We start from the raw sequence: 16296 nt of genomic DNA, 5'->3' as shown, positions 1-16296 counted from the left end.
TGAGATGGAGTCTCTTTCTGTTGCCCAAGCTGGACAGCAGTGATACAATCTTAGCTCACAGCAACCTCCGCCTCCTAGGTTCAAGCGATTCCCCTACCTCAGCCTCCCAGGTAACTAGAACTACAGGCATGCACCATGATGCCCAGCTAATTTTTGTATATTTAGTAGAGACAAGGTTTCACCATGTTGGCCAGGTTGGTCTCGAACTCCTGACCTCAGGTGACCCAACCACCTCGGCCTCCCAAAGTGCTGGGATTACAGGCGTGAGCCACTGTGCCTGGCCTGTGTCACTAATTTTATGTACTCACTTTTCCTGAGTAACGTTGCGCCATTTTGGTTTAACTGTTTTCTGACCACTTTGACACTCAGCAGGAATACCAGTATCATGAATCATCTTATTTGGGTGGCAATTTCTTACCAGCATAAATAAAGAATATTTACTAGGGTGGCAATCTGGTAGAAATAAATGAAGATCAACATCTTCTCCCTAAAAAATAATTATAATAAGCCAAAGTAATAACATTAGTGCATAAATATGTTGGTTAATACGGGCAAAACTGTCTACAACAATTTTCGAAATAAGTTTGAAAGAAAATAAACAAATTTTATTTATTTTTATTTTATTGTATTATTATTTTTTGTTTTAATGGTCTCACTCTGTCACTGACACTGGAGTGAAGCCTTGAACTCCTGCACTCAAGTGATCCTCCCAAGTAGCTGGGACGAGAGGAATGTGCTTTTTTTTTTTTTTTTTTTTTGGAGAGACAGGGTCTTGCTGTGTTGCCAAGGCTAGTCTCAAACTCCTGACCTCAAGCAACCATCTTGCCTCAGGCTCCCAAAGTGCTGGGATTACACAAGTGAGATAAACAAATTTGAAATGGCAGATTTTACATTCAACAGTCAGGTAAATAAGGAATAAGATTTTACATTGACTAAAACTAAATTTGTATTGAAAAACAACAAAATAATCAGGGAAAGAAACAGTATAGTTTCCAAACAGTGAAAAGAATGTCTTCCATGGGTAATCACAGATTTTTTTTTTATGAAGTTCAGCTTTTAAAAAAACCTTTTATAAGCTCAGGTGTACTATGTTCCATATTTTTAATAATTTTTAAAATAGTATTATCTCATTTGATTCTAGTAAGTCTTGTTTCCTCAACTAGCTTTCAATAATTCAGAACTGGCAAATCAAAGGATCTTCACTTGGCTTTACTTTTTTCCTTATAGGTCTTCTATTCTTTGTTCATCTTGATGACTAGTTTCTTAACAGGCAGCAAGGTAGAGTGGTTAAAAGAATGGAACCCTAAGCTATATTGCCCAATACCTCACTAGCTATATGATGAGTTACAAAAGCTCTGTTCTTCACTTTCCTAATGCATAAATGCAGGTAATAATAATCTCAAGAGGCTTGTTCTGAGAATTAAATGAGTTACTACATAAAGTACATGGAATAGTGTCTATGTAGTACACAGAAAATGTTTAACAGATGTTAGCTGTTTCTATTATGTTGCTAATTTTACCAGTATAACCACTATTAATACTACAAGTACTACTGGTTGCCCATACCAAAAAATTATATGTTCCATAAAATTTTGAGCTTAGAAGTGCAGGCATTCAGATAAAAGGAAGAAAGGTACTGTGGTTACTCCTTGAATTCATGTTTACAATTAAGAATCAAATAAAGGGAAGTATAAAATTAGTTCATATGAATTAGTAAACATTAGAGCTAGAAGGGCTAACATATAGATTAGCCACAGATATCAGAAATGAACTCTAAGAAAATAGTCAACTTGAGATATTTTTAATTGCGCAATTTATTAGGTGCAGTTAACTACAAAAAGAAAACAGCAGGAACTCTGACACTAAAGGTAGTAGACATTGCAGGAAAGCTAAAATACCTTGAAGTGGCAATGGATTGGGTACGGGGAGTAAAGATAAGCTTTGGGAAATCAAACTAACTAATACATCTTGTGGAATAATAATGCATTCAACTATACATACTCTTAAAGAGAACTTGGTATTACATGTAGCTGGAACAAAGTCCGTAAAAGGCAAAGAAAAATCAATGTTTAGTGTTTCTCCACAGGCTGCCAGATACACTACACAAAAAAAAAAGAAGAAGAAGAAAAAGTAAATTTACTTTTTATGTCCATAACATTTCAATTATAAAATTGTCTAAAATGCGCAACTAAACAAAATTAAGTTTTAGTCCAATACAAACTCTGAAACAGTCCTCTGAGAGTCTCACAAAGATAATGGGGAGAAACAACTTCTAGTATCTGTTAAAACTATCAAATGAATACTAATTTTCTTAGTTGGTATTTGCCTTAATGAGAGAAATACTTAACCTAATTTTTTAAATGTCTTACCATTTTCCTGTTGTTTAGTGGAACAGTCGATCCAATTGTGTTGATTAGCGGCCCAAATCATTTCAAACTGATGAAACATGATTTTAAAATTCCACGTATATGGAACAAATGAAAAAATGTCTGGAGGACTATCACTAGACCAGTCTTGAATTAAATCTAAAATTATTGGGGTAGTGAATAGAAATTGTAAAGTTAGTTGAAACTCAGAAAAGAAAAACACATATTTTCTAACACCAGTCAAAAATGAATTTTTCTTTTGATTGAAATATTTAAAAGGTGATTAGGATGTATTTAAATAATTTGACAGTGAACAGATGTTTACTTACCAGTCATAGTTCCAAATAAGAGAAATTTTATATATTAATATATCTATTTTTAAGGAATTTTAGAAAATTTTTTAAAAAATCACCTGATATTCCACTACCCAAATAGCCAACATTGCAGATACATTTTCTTCCAGTTATTTTTCTACACAGACTGACACTATCCTATATGAACATTTTCTATGTGCTGCTTTCACTGAACTCAAATATTATTCTGTGTTATTTCACACGTTTACATACATTTTGCATAATATCTCATTAATAAGATTTGTCAGGACCTACTTAACCATTTTTTATAGTTGGATATTTATACTCTTTCCAAATTTTTGTGTTATATATATTACCATGTATTATATATTTTTGTAAAAATTATTTTACATATTCAGGATTGCTTGTCAGTAAAGATTCTAGAAGTGGAATTGCTGGGTCAAAATTCAGGAATATTTTTCAAGACTACTATAAATTGCATTAGAAGTGAGTCCATTTACACTCCTACCGGAAATGTATGCTTGACTACCCATTTCACTGAACTTTCTCCTGCATTCTATCTCTTTCTATCATCTATCTGTTTTTTGTTTTGTTTTACTTGACATTTAATAACTGAAAAATGGTATGTTGCTTTCACTGAGCTTCTTAACTACAAGCATGGCTGAACATTTTTTCATGTTGTTTTATTCATTAAACAAATATCTACTGAGTGTCTACTGTGTGTCAGGCTCTGTTCTAGACTCTAGGACTACAATGGGTGAAGGAAACATAGACTTGACTTTCTTAAAATTATAATCATATTTGTTCATTGCCATTTCACTGTATGTTTAAACTGCTTTTATTATTATGATTATACTTTAAGTTCTAGGGTACATGTGCACAATGTGGAGGTTTGTTACATATGTATACATGTGCCACGTTGGTGTGCTGCACACATTAACTCGTCATTTACATTAGGTACATCTCCTAATGCTATCCCTCCCCCTTCCACCCACCCCACCACAGGCCCCAGTGTGTGATGTTCCCCTTCTTGTGTCCAAGTGTTCTCATTGTTCGATTCCCACCTATGAGTGAGAACATGAGGGGTTTGGTTTTCTGTCCTTGTGATAGTTTGCTGAGAATGATGGTTTCCAGCTTCATCCACGTCCCTACAAAGGACATGAACTCATCCTTTTTTATGGCTGCATAGTATTCCATGGTGTATATGTGCCACATTTTCCTTATCCAGTCTATCATTGATGGGCATTTGGGTTGGTTCCAAGTCTTTGCTATCATGAAAAGTGCCGCAATAAACACACGTGTGCATGTGTCTTTATAGCAGCATGACTTACAATCCTTTGGGTATATACCCAGTAATGGCATGGCTAGGTCAAATGGTATTTCTAGTTCTAGATCCTTGAGAAATCACCACACTGTCTTCCACAATGGTTGAACTAGTTTACAGTTCCACTAAGAGTGTAAAAGTGTTCCTGTTTCTCCACATCCTCTCCAGCACCTGTTGTTTCCTAACTTTTTAGTGATTGCCATTTTAACTGGTGTGAGATGGTATCTCATTGTGGTTTTGATTTGCATTTCTCTGATGGTCAGGGATGATGAGCATTTTTTCTTGTGTCTGTTGGTTGCATAAATGTCTTCTTTTTTTTTTTTTTTTTTTTTTTTTGAGACGGAGTCTCGCTGTGTCGCCCAGGCTGGAGTGCAGTGGCACGATCTCGGCTCACTGCAAGCTCCGCCTCCCGGGTTCCCGCCATTCTCCCGCCTCAGCCTCCGAGTAGCTGGGACTACAGGCGCCCGCCACCGCGCCCGGCTAGTTTTTTGTATTTTTAGTAGAGACGAGGTTTCACCGTGTTAGCCAGGAGGGTCTCGATCTCCTGACCTCGTGATCCGCCCGCCTCGGAAATGTCTTCTTTAGAGAAGTATCTGTTCATATCCTTTGCCCACTTTTTGATGGGGTTGATTTTTTCTGGTAAATGTATTTAAGTTCTTTGTAGATTCTGGATATCAGCCCTGTGTCAGATGGGTAGATTACAAAATTTTTCTCCCATTCTGCAGGTTGCCTGTTCACTCTGATGGTAGTTTCTTTTGATGTGCAGAAGCTCTTTAATTAGATCCCATTTGTCAATTTTGGCTTTTGTTGCCATTGCTTTTGGTGTTTTAGACATGAAGTCCTTGCCCATGCCTATGTCCTGAATGGTATTGCCTAGGTTTTCTTCTAGGGTTTTTATGGTTTTAGGTCTAACATTTAAGTCTTTCATCCATCTTGAATTAATTTTTGTAAAAGGTGTAAGGAAGGGATCCAGCTTCAGCTTTCTACATATGGCTAGACAGTTTTCCCAGCACCATTTATTAAGTAGGGAATCCTTTCCCCATTTCTTGTTTCTCTCAGGTTTGTCAAAGATCAGATGGTTGTAGATGTGTAGTATCATTTCTGAGGGCTCTGTTCTGTTCCACTGGTCTATATCTCTGTTTTGGTACCAGTACCATGCTGTTTTGGTTACTGTAGCCTTGTAGTACTGTTTGAAGTCAGATAGTGTGATGCTGCCAGCTTTGTCCTTTTGGCTTAGGACTGCCTTGGCAATGCAGGCTCTTTTTTGGTTCCATATGAACTTTCAAGTCGTTTTCTTCCAATTCTGTGAAGAAAGTCATTGGTAGCTTGATGGGGATGGCATTGAATCTATAAATTACCTTGGGCAGTATGGTCATTTTCACGATATTGATTCTTCCTATCCATGAGCATGGAATGTTCTTCCATTTGTTTGTGTCCTCTTTTATTTCGTTGAGTAGTGGTTTATAGTTCTCCTTGAAGAGGTCCTTCACATCCCTTGTAAGTTGGATTCCTAGGTATTTTATTCTCTTTGAAGCAATTGTGAATGGGAGTTCACTCATGATTAGGCTCTCTGTTTGCCTGTTACTGGTGTATAGGAATGCTTGTGATTTTTGCACATTGATTTTTGTATCCTGAGACTGCGGAAGTCGCTTATCAGCTTAAGGAGACTTTGGGTTGAGATGATGCGGTTTTCTAAATATACAATCATGTCATCTGCAAACAGGGACAGTTTGACTTCCTCTTTTCCTAATTAAATACACTTTATTTCTTTCTCCTGCCTGATTGCCCTGGCCAGAACTTCCACCACTGTGTTGAACAGGAGTGGTGAGAGAGGGCATCCCTGTCTTGTGCCAGTTTTCAAAGGGAATTTTTGCAGTTTTTGCCCATTCAGTATGATATTGGCTGTGGGTTTGTCATAAATAGCTCTTACTATTTTGAGATGCATCCCATCAATACCTAATTTATTGACAGTTTTTAGCATGAAGCGCTGTTGAATTTTGTCAAAGGCTTTTTCTGCATCTATTGAGATAATCATGTGGTTTTTGTCGTTGGCTCTGTTTATATGCTGGATTACATTTATTGATTTGCATATGTTGAACCAGTCTTGCATCCCAGGAATGAAGCCGACTTGATCATTGTGGATAAGCTTTTTGATGTGCTGTGGATTCGGTTTGCCAGTATTTTATTGAGGATTTTTGCATCAATGTTCATCAGGGATATTGGTCTAAAATTCCCTTTTTTTGTTGTGTCTTTGCCAGGCTTTGGTATCAGGATGATGCTGGCCTCATTAAAATTGTGTTCATATATTTAATCTGTTTACCCTTTGGTACTTTAATTTTTTTTAATCCCAATAAATAAAGGCTCTTTAAAGACATTAGCACTGATCTACCATCTACCATGGCAGTTTGCACAACTTTATCTTCTGGCCTCCAGAATGTTTTACATGCATTGTACACTCCCAGCAATGTCTTTCAATAAAAGGCTCCTCCTAGAGGTGTCAAACTCATCTTTATATACTCACAATACACAACACAGTGCCATGTATATAAAATTAGAACATGTGTGTGTGTGTGTGTGTGACACACAGAGACAGAGAGAGAGAGAGAGAGAGAGGGAACCAATTGGAAACAGTATTATTATAGCACAGACTTTGACACTAGATAGTCCTGGGTTTAAATTCTGGCTTTATCATTTTATCAGCTATGTAATCTTGAAAAAAGTGACTTAAATATTATCAGTTTTCTCCTGTATAAAATCAGAACAACCTCACAGACTTATGATGAGAATTCAGATGATTTATGTGAAGTTTTAACAAAGTAACTGGCACAGGGTAAGCACTCCACAAATGGTAGCATTTATTATTAAAGATATCCTAAGGAAAATTATAGCTAAAAGTGTGAAATATTTAAAGTAGTTTTCTTTGTATTTTAAAGGTGATATTTAAACAGAAAAAAGATTCAATAATGAACTCAGAGTAAATTTATCTTATATAATATCATATGAACCCATTTAAATTTTAGCTGCCACATACAGAAGGTAGCACAAATGTATTAGAAACTCTTGTCTTACTAAAATGGCAGAATAACACATTTAATGTCAAATGACAATTACAAATTAATATTAATGAGATACAGAGTTTTACTATATCAACAACAAAAGGCATATGGCTATTAACCTGTTCTATTAATAGAGAACAGAAAATTCAACTTATCAAATCTACTTTAAATGTATTTTTATTTAACAATCACAGTGATTCATCACAGTTTACATACTTTAAGCTTACTTCAAATCTTTTACTTCTAAGTGCCACCCTACCAAACTAGGCTGACTCTATCCCTACTTTCTAACTTTAGTCTTCAGCACAGCATCTAACACTTGGGAATTGCCCAAAAATCATCTCTGGATATAACCAACTCTACAATATATATTCATCATTCATCAAGCTGATTTTCTCACCTTTCTCACTCATAACATTCACAGTTCAGCATTTTTGGTCAAACTAAATACTATCTTTCATATCCTCTCTGCTAAGGAAAAACTAACCATCTTTATTGCCAGCATAATACTACAGAGAAGGCAAAGGGTCTGTAGTCTGAAAACTGTTCTTAAATGTCTTCCACTTCCTAGCCTCGTAAGTTTGCCCAAGTCATTCAATGTTTCTGTGCCTCAAGTTCCTCATTGTTAACTCAGGGATAACAGCTATCCTATTTTAGAATTATGTGACGATAACACAAGTGAACACGCTTTATAAATGGCAAAATACTATCAGATCTTAGTTAATACTACTGAATTCATTTAAAAACACCATTTCAGACCTTAATGTCTTTCCTTACTTTCTCTGATTACCTTCAGATGACAGTGGTTTCCTCTGTATTCAGGTCTTACATGCATTTGTCAGCTTCACATTTCACACTTGCACTCAATATACATAATGTCTGGTATTGTTTCATTTGTCTATGTCTAGTACACATACCAATGTACTTTAGACAAATAATACAAAACAAGAAATGCCCATAAGTGAGGGCAGAGATGATATTTAATGTTTGTTTTGAATCATTATTCATGTATGAGATTTACAATGTATACTGGTTGCATTTTATCTACTTTATACTTCTATTAGTCAAAAGATTGAGATACGATTGCTAGTGAAATAAACAAAAATTGAACTAAACAGAAATTCAGATTACTACGTATTTCAAGAAACTAGTATTTTATAAAGTTATTAGCCAAATATATTTTAACAAATCTTATTATTTTCTTCTTTAATAACTCATGTGAAACGTTACAGCTATTAGTCTAACAAATCTTGTTAGTTTTTTCTTTAATAACTAATTTAAAATTTCAGCATATAATTTTTTAATATAGTTTACCTACCAGTTTCTATAACATCTTTACTGATAAATATTAAAAAGTATGGCGACCAAATATTTTTATTAGGAGCCTCAACAACTTTATAATATGCATTGTTATTAAATCAAAATCTGTTTCTCAATTACCAGACGGTCTTATCAAATAATCTGATTAGAAAAAGGAAGCACTTTCCTGATGACTGCCTTACTCATTTGTGCAATGAATTAAAAAGTTATGACAAGCTAAATATTACTCTGAAAAAACCCACCAACAATTCACTTTATCATTAAGTTGTTAGGCAAACACCCTATAAAACATCAATCAACTGGTATTACAGCTTTGCAATGCCAGTATATTATTTTCTTCTCCTCCTTATCAGAGTAAATCTAAGTTATTTTCATTATTCCCAGAAGAGGCTTCAGTTTCTGCTTTTGTTTTATAGCTTTCATTTCTGAGGCTCTATATTATATTTATCATAAAGCTATCTTTGTCCCACACTGATATCTCTTAAGAACAATTTTATCTTACTAATAAGTGGTATGAGAATAAGTGGTACTAATAAGTGGCTGTTGAGGAATATTAGGCATTCCCTCACATCAGAGAGATAATTTCTTTTCTATAGAATTCCGACAATAGGGAAAGCAATCCAAACACTATGACCGAGTAGGTTCACTACAATACTAAACTCATATTATTCTCTGGTAGTCATCCTTTTTAGAGAATAAGTTTAAAAAGGACTCTACAGTTATTTGTTATGCTGTATCTTTTAAAAACAAGAGAAGTAATATGACCAACTGTTACAGTTGTTAAATCTGTAAAATGGTGATTGTTTACTTTTGTATCTATGTTTTTAAAAATTTCTCCAAATAAATTTTATAAAAAAATAAATAACCAAAAGAGTGAATTTCAATAGAGAAAGCATAAAAATTAGAGTTAGAGAAAGAAAACAATTTAAGGAAAATCAGTTGCAATTTAGGAAATGTGTACTTAGCTGTTTCAGTGTAACTAATACAATAGTGTAAATGAAAGTGCTACTGTAAAATAATATTTTTCAATCATGAAGAATTTATACTTCTACTGCAGCTATTCTTAGCACTGCAAGAATCTAAAGATGGGAAATGTCTGGAAGAAAAGTAATGTGAAGGAGTAAATACTTGATGATAGGTATCTATTTTAAAAGATTAGTAAAGTTAAAAAATACAAATCTTAAATGAGAAGGAAAAAGCTAGTCAAAGAGATAAATAATACAACAGATTCTTGAGCTCAACCAAGTGTGACCCTGGATATAATGTTTTACCTCTCTATAACTCATTTCCTCATTTATAAAGTAAGGAAAGTAATAATAATATTGATCCCTGAGAGTTATTGTGAGGATTCAATAATTTAGTATGTGCAAACTGCTTAGGACAAAATCAGACACATAATACATACCATAGGTTTTAGCTGCAATTTTTTTCATAAATTTGAACTGAGAAGTGCTCATCCAATGCTCTGCTTCACTAGCAAAAGTTTAACTTGCCAGGGACTCTGTCAAAATTTCTACTAATGGGACACTGGTTCAAGCCTTGGAGAAGTACGTAACTCCAGGAAAGCAGAAGCAGTCTATCTAGTCCCCAAGGCTCCCAGTCAAACCAGAAAAGAAATATAAAAGACTTATGATTGAACATATTGCAGTAAGAGGCATTTTAAAAGGTCAAAACTTTAGTAATAGCAAAATTAGGGTAGAAATTGTTATCCCTGTTTCACAAACAAGGAATCTGAAGCTTAAACAGTGAAGTCATTTATACAACATTATACAGTAGTATTGTCAGGAGAGGACTACCTATGTATACCTTAAACACCACTACACCTCCAAATATCTAATAGTACTCAGCATCGACTAGATGCTTGTATAAAACGACTGTTGCACAAATGGATGGATGGGTGGATGGATGGATAAATGTAGCAAGCAGTCAAGGAAAGATTAGGTTTCTATGGAATAGCCACTGACCCTGGCAAATCAGACCAACTCTATGGGACTAAACTTTTTAGAGGAAGACTCAATAAATGCCCCTTATTTTAATGTAGTAATATTTATGCTATTCATAGACCAACAATATGTGTTCTTATAGTCACAAAATATGCACAGCTATCAAAACATTCTGCAAGAAATGAAGGAATGTTTCTTCCAACTAGTGATAGCACCAACTCAATTATCCATGCCAACAGAAAAGATTAAATAAGGGCTCCAAGTATAAAAATAACATTTAGCTATTTGCGTATACTGTTGTGTATTATAATTATTAAAACAAAATAATGAAGCCATGCTGATGCCTAATTTGGGAAGACAGAGAAACTGATTCATCATCCCCATCCTACCCCCTAACTAGACTGATACAAAGCCCCAGCCTAAATTGAGTTCTTTCATTTCCTTCTAAGCTCAATTTGGGGTTTATATTTTCCTTGTTTAGGTTAGAAAAGAATGCAAAATGTCTGTATTTAAATTCTCTCTTTGATATTTTCAGCCCAAAAGGAAATGTTAAAGTAAGAAAATGTGAATCATGTCATCATTCCCTATGTAATTTAAAAGTAAAACGTATCAAATGTAAACAAGTTCACTGTGATAAATCTCACTGTATTTATATCTATTAGAAAATTACCTGTAAAGAAGTTTTTCTGTGCAAAGATGAAGTGGTAGGTGGCTTTATAAACCTCTAATTCACACTGCCATGTCTGTGGCATGTTCCATACTCGGGGGTAGCTGGCATTGATGTGGAACTGCAGAACAAATGTTAGGTAAAAGTATTAGAGCTTAAAATGTGACACTGTGTAAACAGCATCAGAAATGAAGTCACACACACTAGTGAGTAATTAAAACTTATTTTCCTACTGAGCTGAACAGAAGGTCCCTTTGAGACTTTAATATTGCTGTGGCCAATATCCATGGCTACATCTAGCTCCTTGAAATATTAAGCCAAGATGTGGTCAAAAAACTTTCAAAACAACAAATCAGGCCACACAGTGTTGATACTGCACTCCAGGTAAACCAATAGGGTAACAACTGACATTCTAATGTCTTCTTAAGCCTCATCTGTTAAGTGACAGGTTCAGTGTGAAGGAAGATAGAGTGCGATGCTTACTGTCACAGAAAGTAGTATCAGTATTTCTGCAACTTGGCATTTCTTTTTTTTTTTTTTTTTTTTTTTGAGACAGAGTCTCACTCTATTGCCCAAGCTGGAGTGTAGTGGCACAATCTCGGCTCACTGCAACCTCCACCTCCTGGGTTCAAGCAATTCTTGTGCCTCAGCCTCCCAAGTAGCTGGAATTACAGGCATGCATGCCATCACACCTGGCTAATTTTTGTATTTTTAGTAGAGGCAGGGTTTCGCCATATTGGCCAGGCTGGTCTCCAACTCCTGAACTCAAGTGATCCACCTGCCTCAGCTTCCCAAAATGCTGGGATTACAGGTGTGAGTCACTGCACCCTCCCTAGTTTGGCATTTCTGCAAAGGCAAAAGCTGCCTACCTAGGAAAGCATTGTCACACAGCACTATTTATCAGCAATAATAGATGAAGAATTCATTAAAATACTGAATATGCCAGTTTAAGATACATTTATGGTATTTTACATATTCCTGTTAATTGCAGAATTTTTCTCATAATTTACATATGTCATATGTAAAATGTTTAAGACAAGTAATTAAGAATCTTATGGCACCATCTTATATGAAAGAATCTCTGAATATTAACCATTTTACATAGTGGCTTTTGTTAGTGTTGTTGTCCCTGATAGTAACAATAATAAAAATCTGCTTGATTAATGAGTCCCCAATCAGCAATTTTAATCATGGGCATTTATATATTGTTTCTCTTTCTGATATGAAACAATCCAGGGTATCAACAAGATTTTTTTCCTTTTACCTTTTATCAAGTAAAAGGTACAATAAATTACATTATTTAAGCCCTGGGAAAGAAATCCAGTGGGGCTAGAAAACATATATTAAAGAATTATCTTACTTAGAACTTAGAATAGATTTAGTCCAGCCACATAATGTACTTTAAAAACAATATTCTAACAACTTCGCATATTTTTCAGGCCAAAAATGTATGTATCATTGCCTTTTATTCACCTCCCTCATACTAGAAGCAGAGCAACAGAGAGATGTCAACAGGAGTTCATAGCACTGGGAATCCACTCCTCTTCCCTAGGACAGAGTCAAGAGCATCTAGCTGTTCTTGAACTAGAAGATGGACCATTTGATGATTTCCTGGTTAATTAAACTTTATACAAGAAAATTAAAATCAATTGTTTTTCATATAAGTATGCATATCATCATGTACTACAGACTCACTGCTAACATTTCTGCTTCTAAAAGGGTCCGATATTGCATGCTGGTAGTGGCATCCACATGTAAGAGTTGTCCTTTAATAGCAGGAGTGTAACCTAACAATAAAAACATAAAAATTAAGAACCAGGAAAACAATTACAAAATGAAACATCTTTGGACTGGAACCAACTCCTACCACCACCCAAAGAAGGAATCCTTGAAAAATGGTAGTTAGTCACTACTTAACACACCTCAGTGACAGGGAGCTTGCTAACTTAATAGGTGATTCTTCTCATATGGGCTGCTCTAAAGGAACAAAGTTCCAACTTCATATATCTATTCTGATTTTGCTTTCCTTTGTAGTTTGCAAAACTACAAGTCTATTCTTTAAACAGTAGTTTTCAGTTACAAAACACAACTCCTTTTCTTCTTCCACTGACTCAAGGGTACAAATTTTCACCATTTTCAACTACTCCTTATATAATGACAGTTACTAAATAACAGCTATTCCCCTCATGTAATGACAGTTTCTCAGCAATATAGCCCATTCTCAACAAAAACGGAATGGTTTAGAGTATTGTATTTCCTTTCTTAAAGAAATTTCTTCCTATGAACACAACTTCTGTGGTCACTATTATACAGCTAGTTCCACATGCATCCTGCATTCTGCTCTGGGCTTTTTTTTCTTTCTTTTTTTAATACCTGAATCTCTAGAAAGTTTTAAATTAATTTGTTATATATTGTTCTTGCCTGACACCTAGGTCCATTTTCCCTTTGCCAGTCATCTTAAAAGTCACCTAACCTCTATATCCAAAACCAGACTGGGCTTTCCTTAGACCCTTAACTCAAGAGTTCCACAACAAGTATGCTGTGGTACTTGCCACAGATTTATAATAGATATGCTCAAGATATTGACTCCTCGGTCCTCAGGTGATTCCTTTACTCCAGTGTACCAGTATTTTGTATACTACTGCATAAAACAGTAAAAATACAATTTCCTATGTGTATCATCAGTTGTGAAAAGGCAGAAGCACATTATCAATTGTGTACAACTCTCAACTGCCTTTACACCCCATCATACACCTGTAAGTAAGGCTTTTCTAAAAGATGTTTCTTTCCAACTGCACACTCTGAATTAGCACTCCACAGAATCTCAAGCATCTCCTTCAAACCTTAGTAAGACTGCTTTTTTAATACTAGATAAGGGTTAGTTATTCACTAAAATAGCCTCAAAGTTATGGGAAAAATATACATTATGCCATTCACAGTCACTTTTTCAATTGATTATCTAAGCAGGTAGGCCTGAATGCTACCACGTTACATAAACTAATGAACATAGACAACCCTCTGCCTGCTTTCCTCTTACAGCACAAAAATAAGTGACAGAACCAAGAAACAAGAGCCAAGAATTACATAAAAATGAATTATACTTAGAAACAGAAACACTAATGGTGATTGATTTTAAATGTGGATAAGTTGCTACTCTTTACTCTCAAGAAAGAAAATAAAGCAGAATTTCATCTTAACTGCTCTCAATTACAAATGTATTAAGAAAATGGAAATAAGAAGGCAAAATGAAGTTATAACAATTTGATAAATTTAACAAAAAGTACTTATTCATGTTATTAACTGTGTCAGTGCCCATATTTCAAGTGCATGATGAACTTAGATCATCTAAACTTAGATGAAACTAAAGCTGTGAGGGCACTCTTTTAATATTTTTAATGTGAAATGTTCTGATTTATTAAAGTTATGCGACTCGAAGTACCCAGATTACTCCCTGACAAAATCTACTAATAATATAACCTAAAACCAAGCCTTGTAGTCACCCAATCAATTACTGCCCAAATGTCAGGTACAGGGTTCAGACCTGAGAATACACTAAAGAAAAAAAACAGCACCTGCTCTCATAATGCAACAGTCTAACTGGAAAACTATGCATTAAGTAAATTATGCTCCGTCCTACAAAAGAAATGTATAGGTTATAATAAAAGCATATAGTTATAAGACTGAATTTGATTAGAAAATGTTTCCCTTCTCTCTAAATGCTCAATTACATAATATTTCCCTTGAATGATTACAGGCACATCAAAATGTAATAAAAAACCGAGAAAACCTTATTAATGTTAGTCTAAAATGATTAACAAACTTTATTATTTGTAATTATTTCTCTAATTATTTAAAAAAGAAAAGTAACAGTTGCAGCTTACCATTTTCTTCAACTGTCATTGGAATATTAATTTCTAAATATGAGCCAGCTCCTACATTTACGTGTACAGCATTTGTTTCCTAACAAAAGAAAAAATTAATTCATATAAAACATTAATTATAATTATTCTCCCATCTTTACTTTTCAATTATTACCACAGAACAAATTATTGATGATGTTAAATAAGTATTAAAAGTTCCGGGGGCGGAGCAAGATGGCCGAATAGGAACAGCTCCAGTCTCCAACTCCCAGCGTGAGTGACACAGAAGACCGGTGATTTCTGCATTTTTCAACTGAGGTACTGGGGTCATCTCACTAGGGAGTGCCGGACAATCGGTGCTGGTCAGCTGCTGCAGCCCGACCAGCAAGAGCTGAAGCAGGGCGAGGCATCGCCTCACCTGGGAAGTGCAAGGGGGAAGGGAATCCCTTTTCCTAGCCAGGGGAACTGAGACACACAACACCTGGAAAATCGGGTAACTCCCACCCCAATACTGCGCTTTAAGCAAACGGGCACACCAGGAGAATATATCCCACACCTGGCCGGGAGGGTCCCACACCCACGGAGCCTCCCTCATTGCTAGCACAGCAGTCTGCAATCTAACCACAAGGCAGCAGCGAGGCTGGGGAAGGGGCGCCCGCCATTGCTGAGGCTTAAGTAGGTAAAAAAAGCCACGGGGAAGCTCGAACTGGGTGGAGCTCACAGAAGCTCAAGGAAACCTGCCTGTCTCTGTAGACTCCACCTCTGGGGACAGGGCACAGTTAACAACATAAACAACAAAAGCAGCAGGAACCTCTGCAAACGCAAACGACTCTGTCTGACAGCTTTGAAGAGAGCAGTGGATCTCCCCACACGGAGGCTGAGATCTGAGAAGGGACAGACTGCCTGCTCAAGTGGGTCCCTGACCCCTGAGTAGCCTAACTGGGAGACATCCCCCACTAGGGGCAGTCTGACACCCCACACCTCAGGGTGGAGTACACCCCTGAGAGAAGCTTCCAAAGGAAGAATCAGACAGGTACACTCGCTGTTCAGCAATATTCTATCTTTTGCAACCTCTGCTGCTGATACCCAGGCAAACAGGGTCTGGAGTGGACCTCAAGCAATCTCCAACAGACCTACAGCTGAGGGTCCTGACTGTTAGAAGGAAAACTATCAAACAGGAAGGACACCTATACCAAAACCCCATCAGTACGTCACCATCATCAAAGACCAGAGACAGATAAAACCACAAAGATGGGGAAGAAGCAGGGCAGAAAAGCTGGAAATTCAAAAAATAAGAGCGCATCTCCCCCTGCAAAGGAGCGCAGCCCATCGCCAGCAACGGATCAAAGCTGGTCAGAGAATGACTTTGACGAGATGAGAGAAGAAGGCTTCGGTCCATCAAACTTCTCAGAGCTAAAGGAGGAATTAGGTACCCAGTGCAAAGAA

General features: G+C 36.0%; 1 protein-coding gene across 7 annotated transcripts in view; it reads right to left on the bottom strand.

The window, feature by feature from the left end:
- KIAA1109 (KIAA1109 ortholog) overlaps positions 1–16296 on the bottom strand; it is a 234877-nt gene that overhangs the window by 163854 nt on the left and 54727 nt on the right. For all 7 annotated transcript variants that reach the window (XM_033215165.1, XM_033215170.1, XM_033215171.1 and 4 more), the window contains exons 13-18: positions 14872–14950; positions 12686–12777; positions 10994–11111; positions 2370–2525; positions 2002–2099; positions 309–487 (exon numbers count right to left, since the gene is read on the bottom strand). In XM_033215165.1, the coding sequence (XP_033071056.1) occupies positions 309–487; positions 2002–2099; positions 2370–2525; positions 10994–11111; positions 12686–12777; positions 14872–14950 (722 nt within the window). The remainder of the gene's footprint in view (positions 1–308; positions 488–2001; positions 2100–2369; positions 2526–10993; positions 11112–12685; positions 12778–14871; positions 14951–16296) is intronic.

This window comes from Trachypithecus francoisi, unplaced genomic scaffold (genome assembly GCF_009764315.1).
Source record: "Trachypithecus francoisi isolate TF-2019V2 unplaced genomic scaffold, Tfra_2.0 Lachesis_group1, whole genome shotgun sequence".
Classification (NCBI taxonomy): Eukaryota; Metazoa; Chordata; class Mammalia; order Primates; family Cercopithecidae; genus Trachypithecus; species Trachypithecus francoisi.
This window is presented reverse-complemented; position numbering and strand designations above follow the sequence as displayed.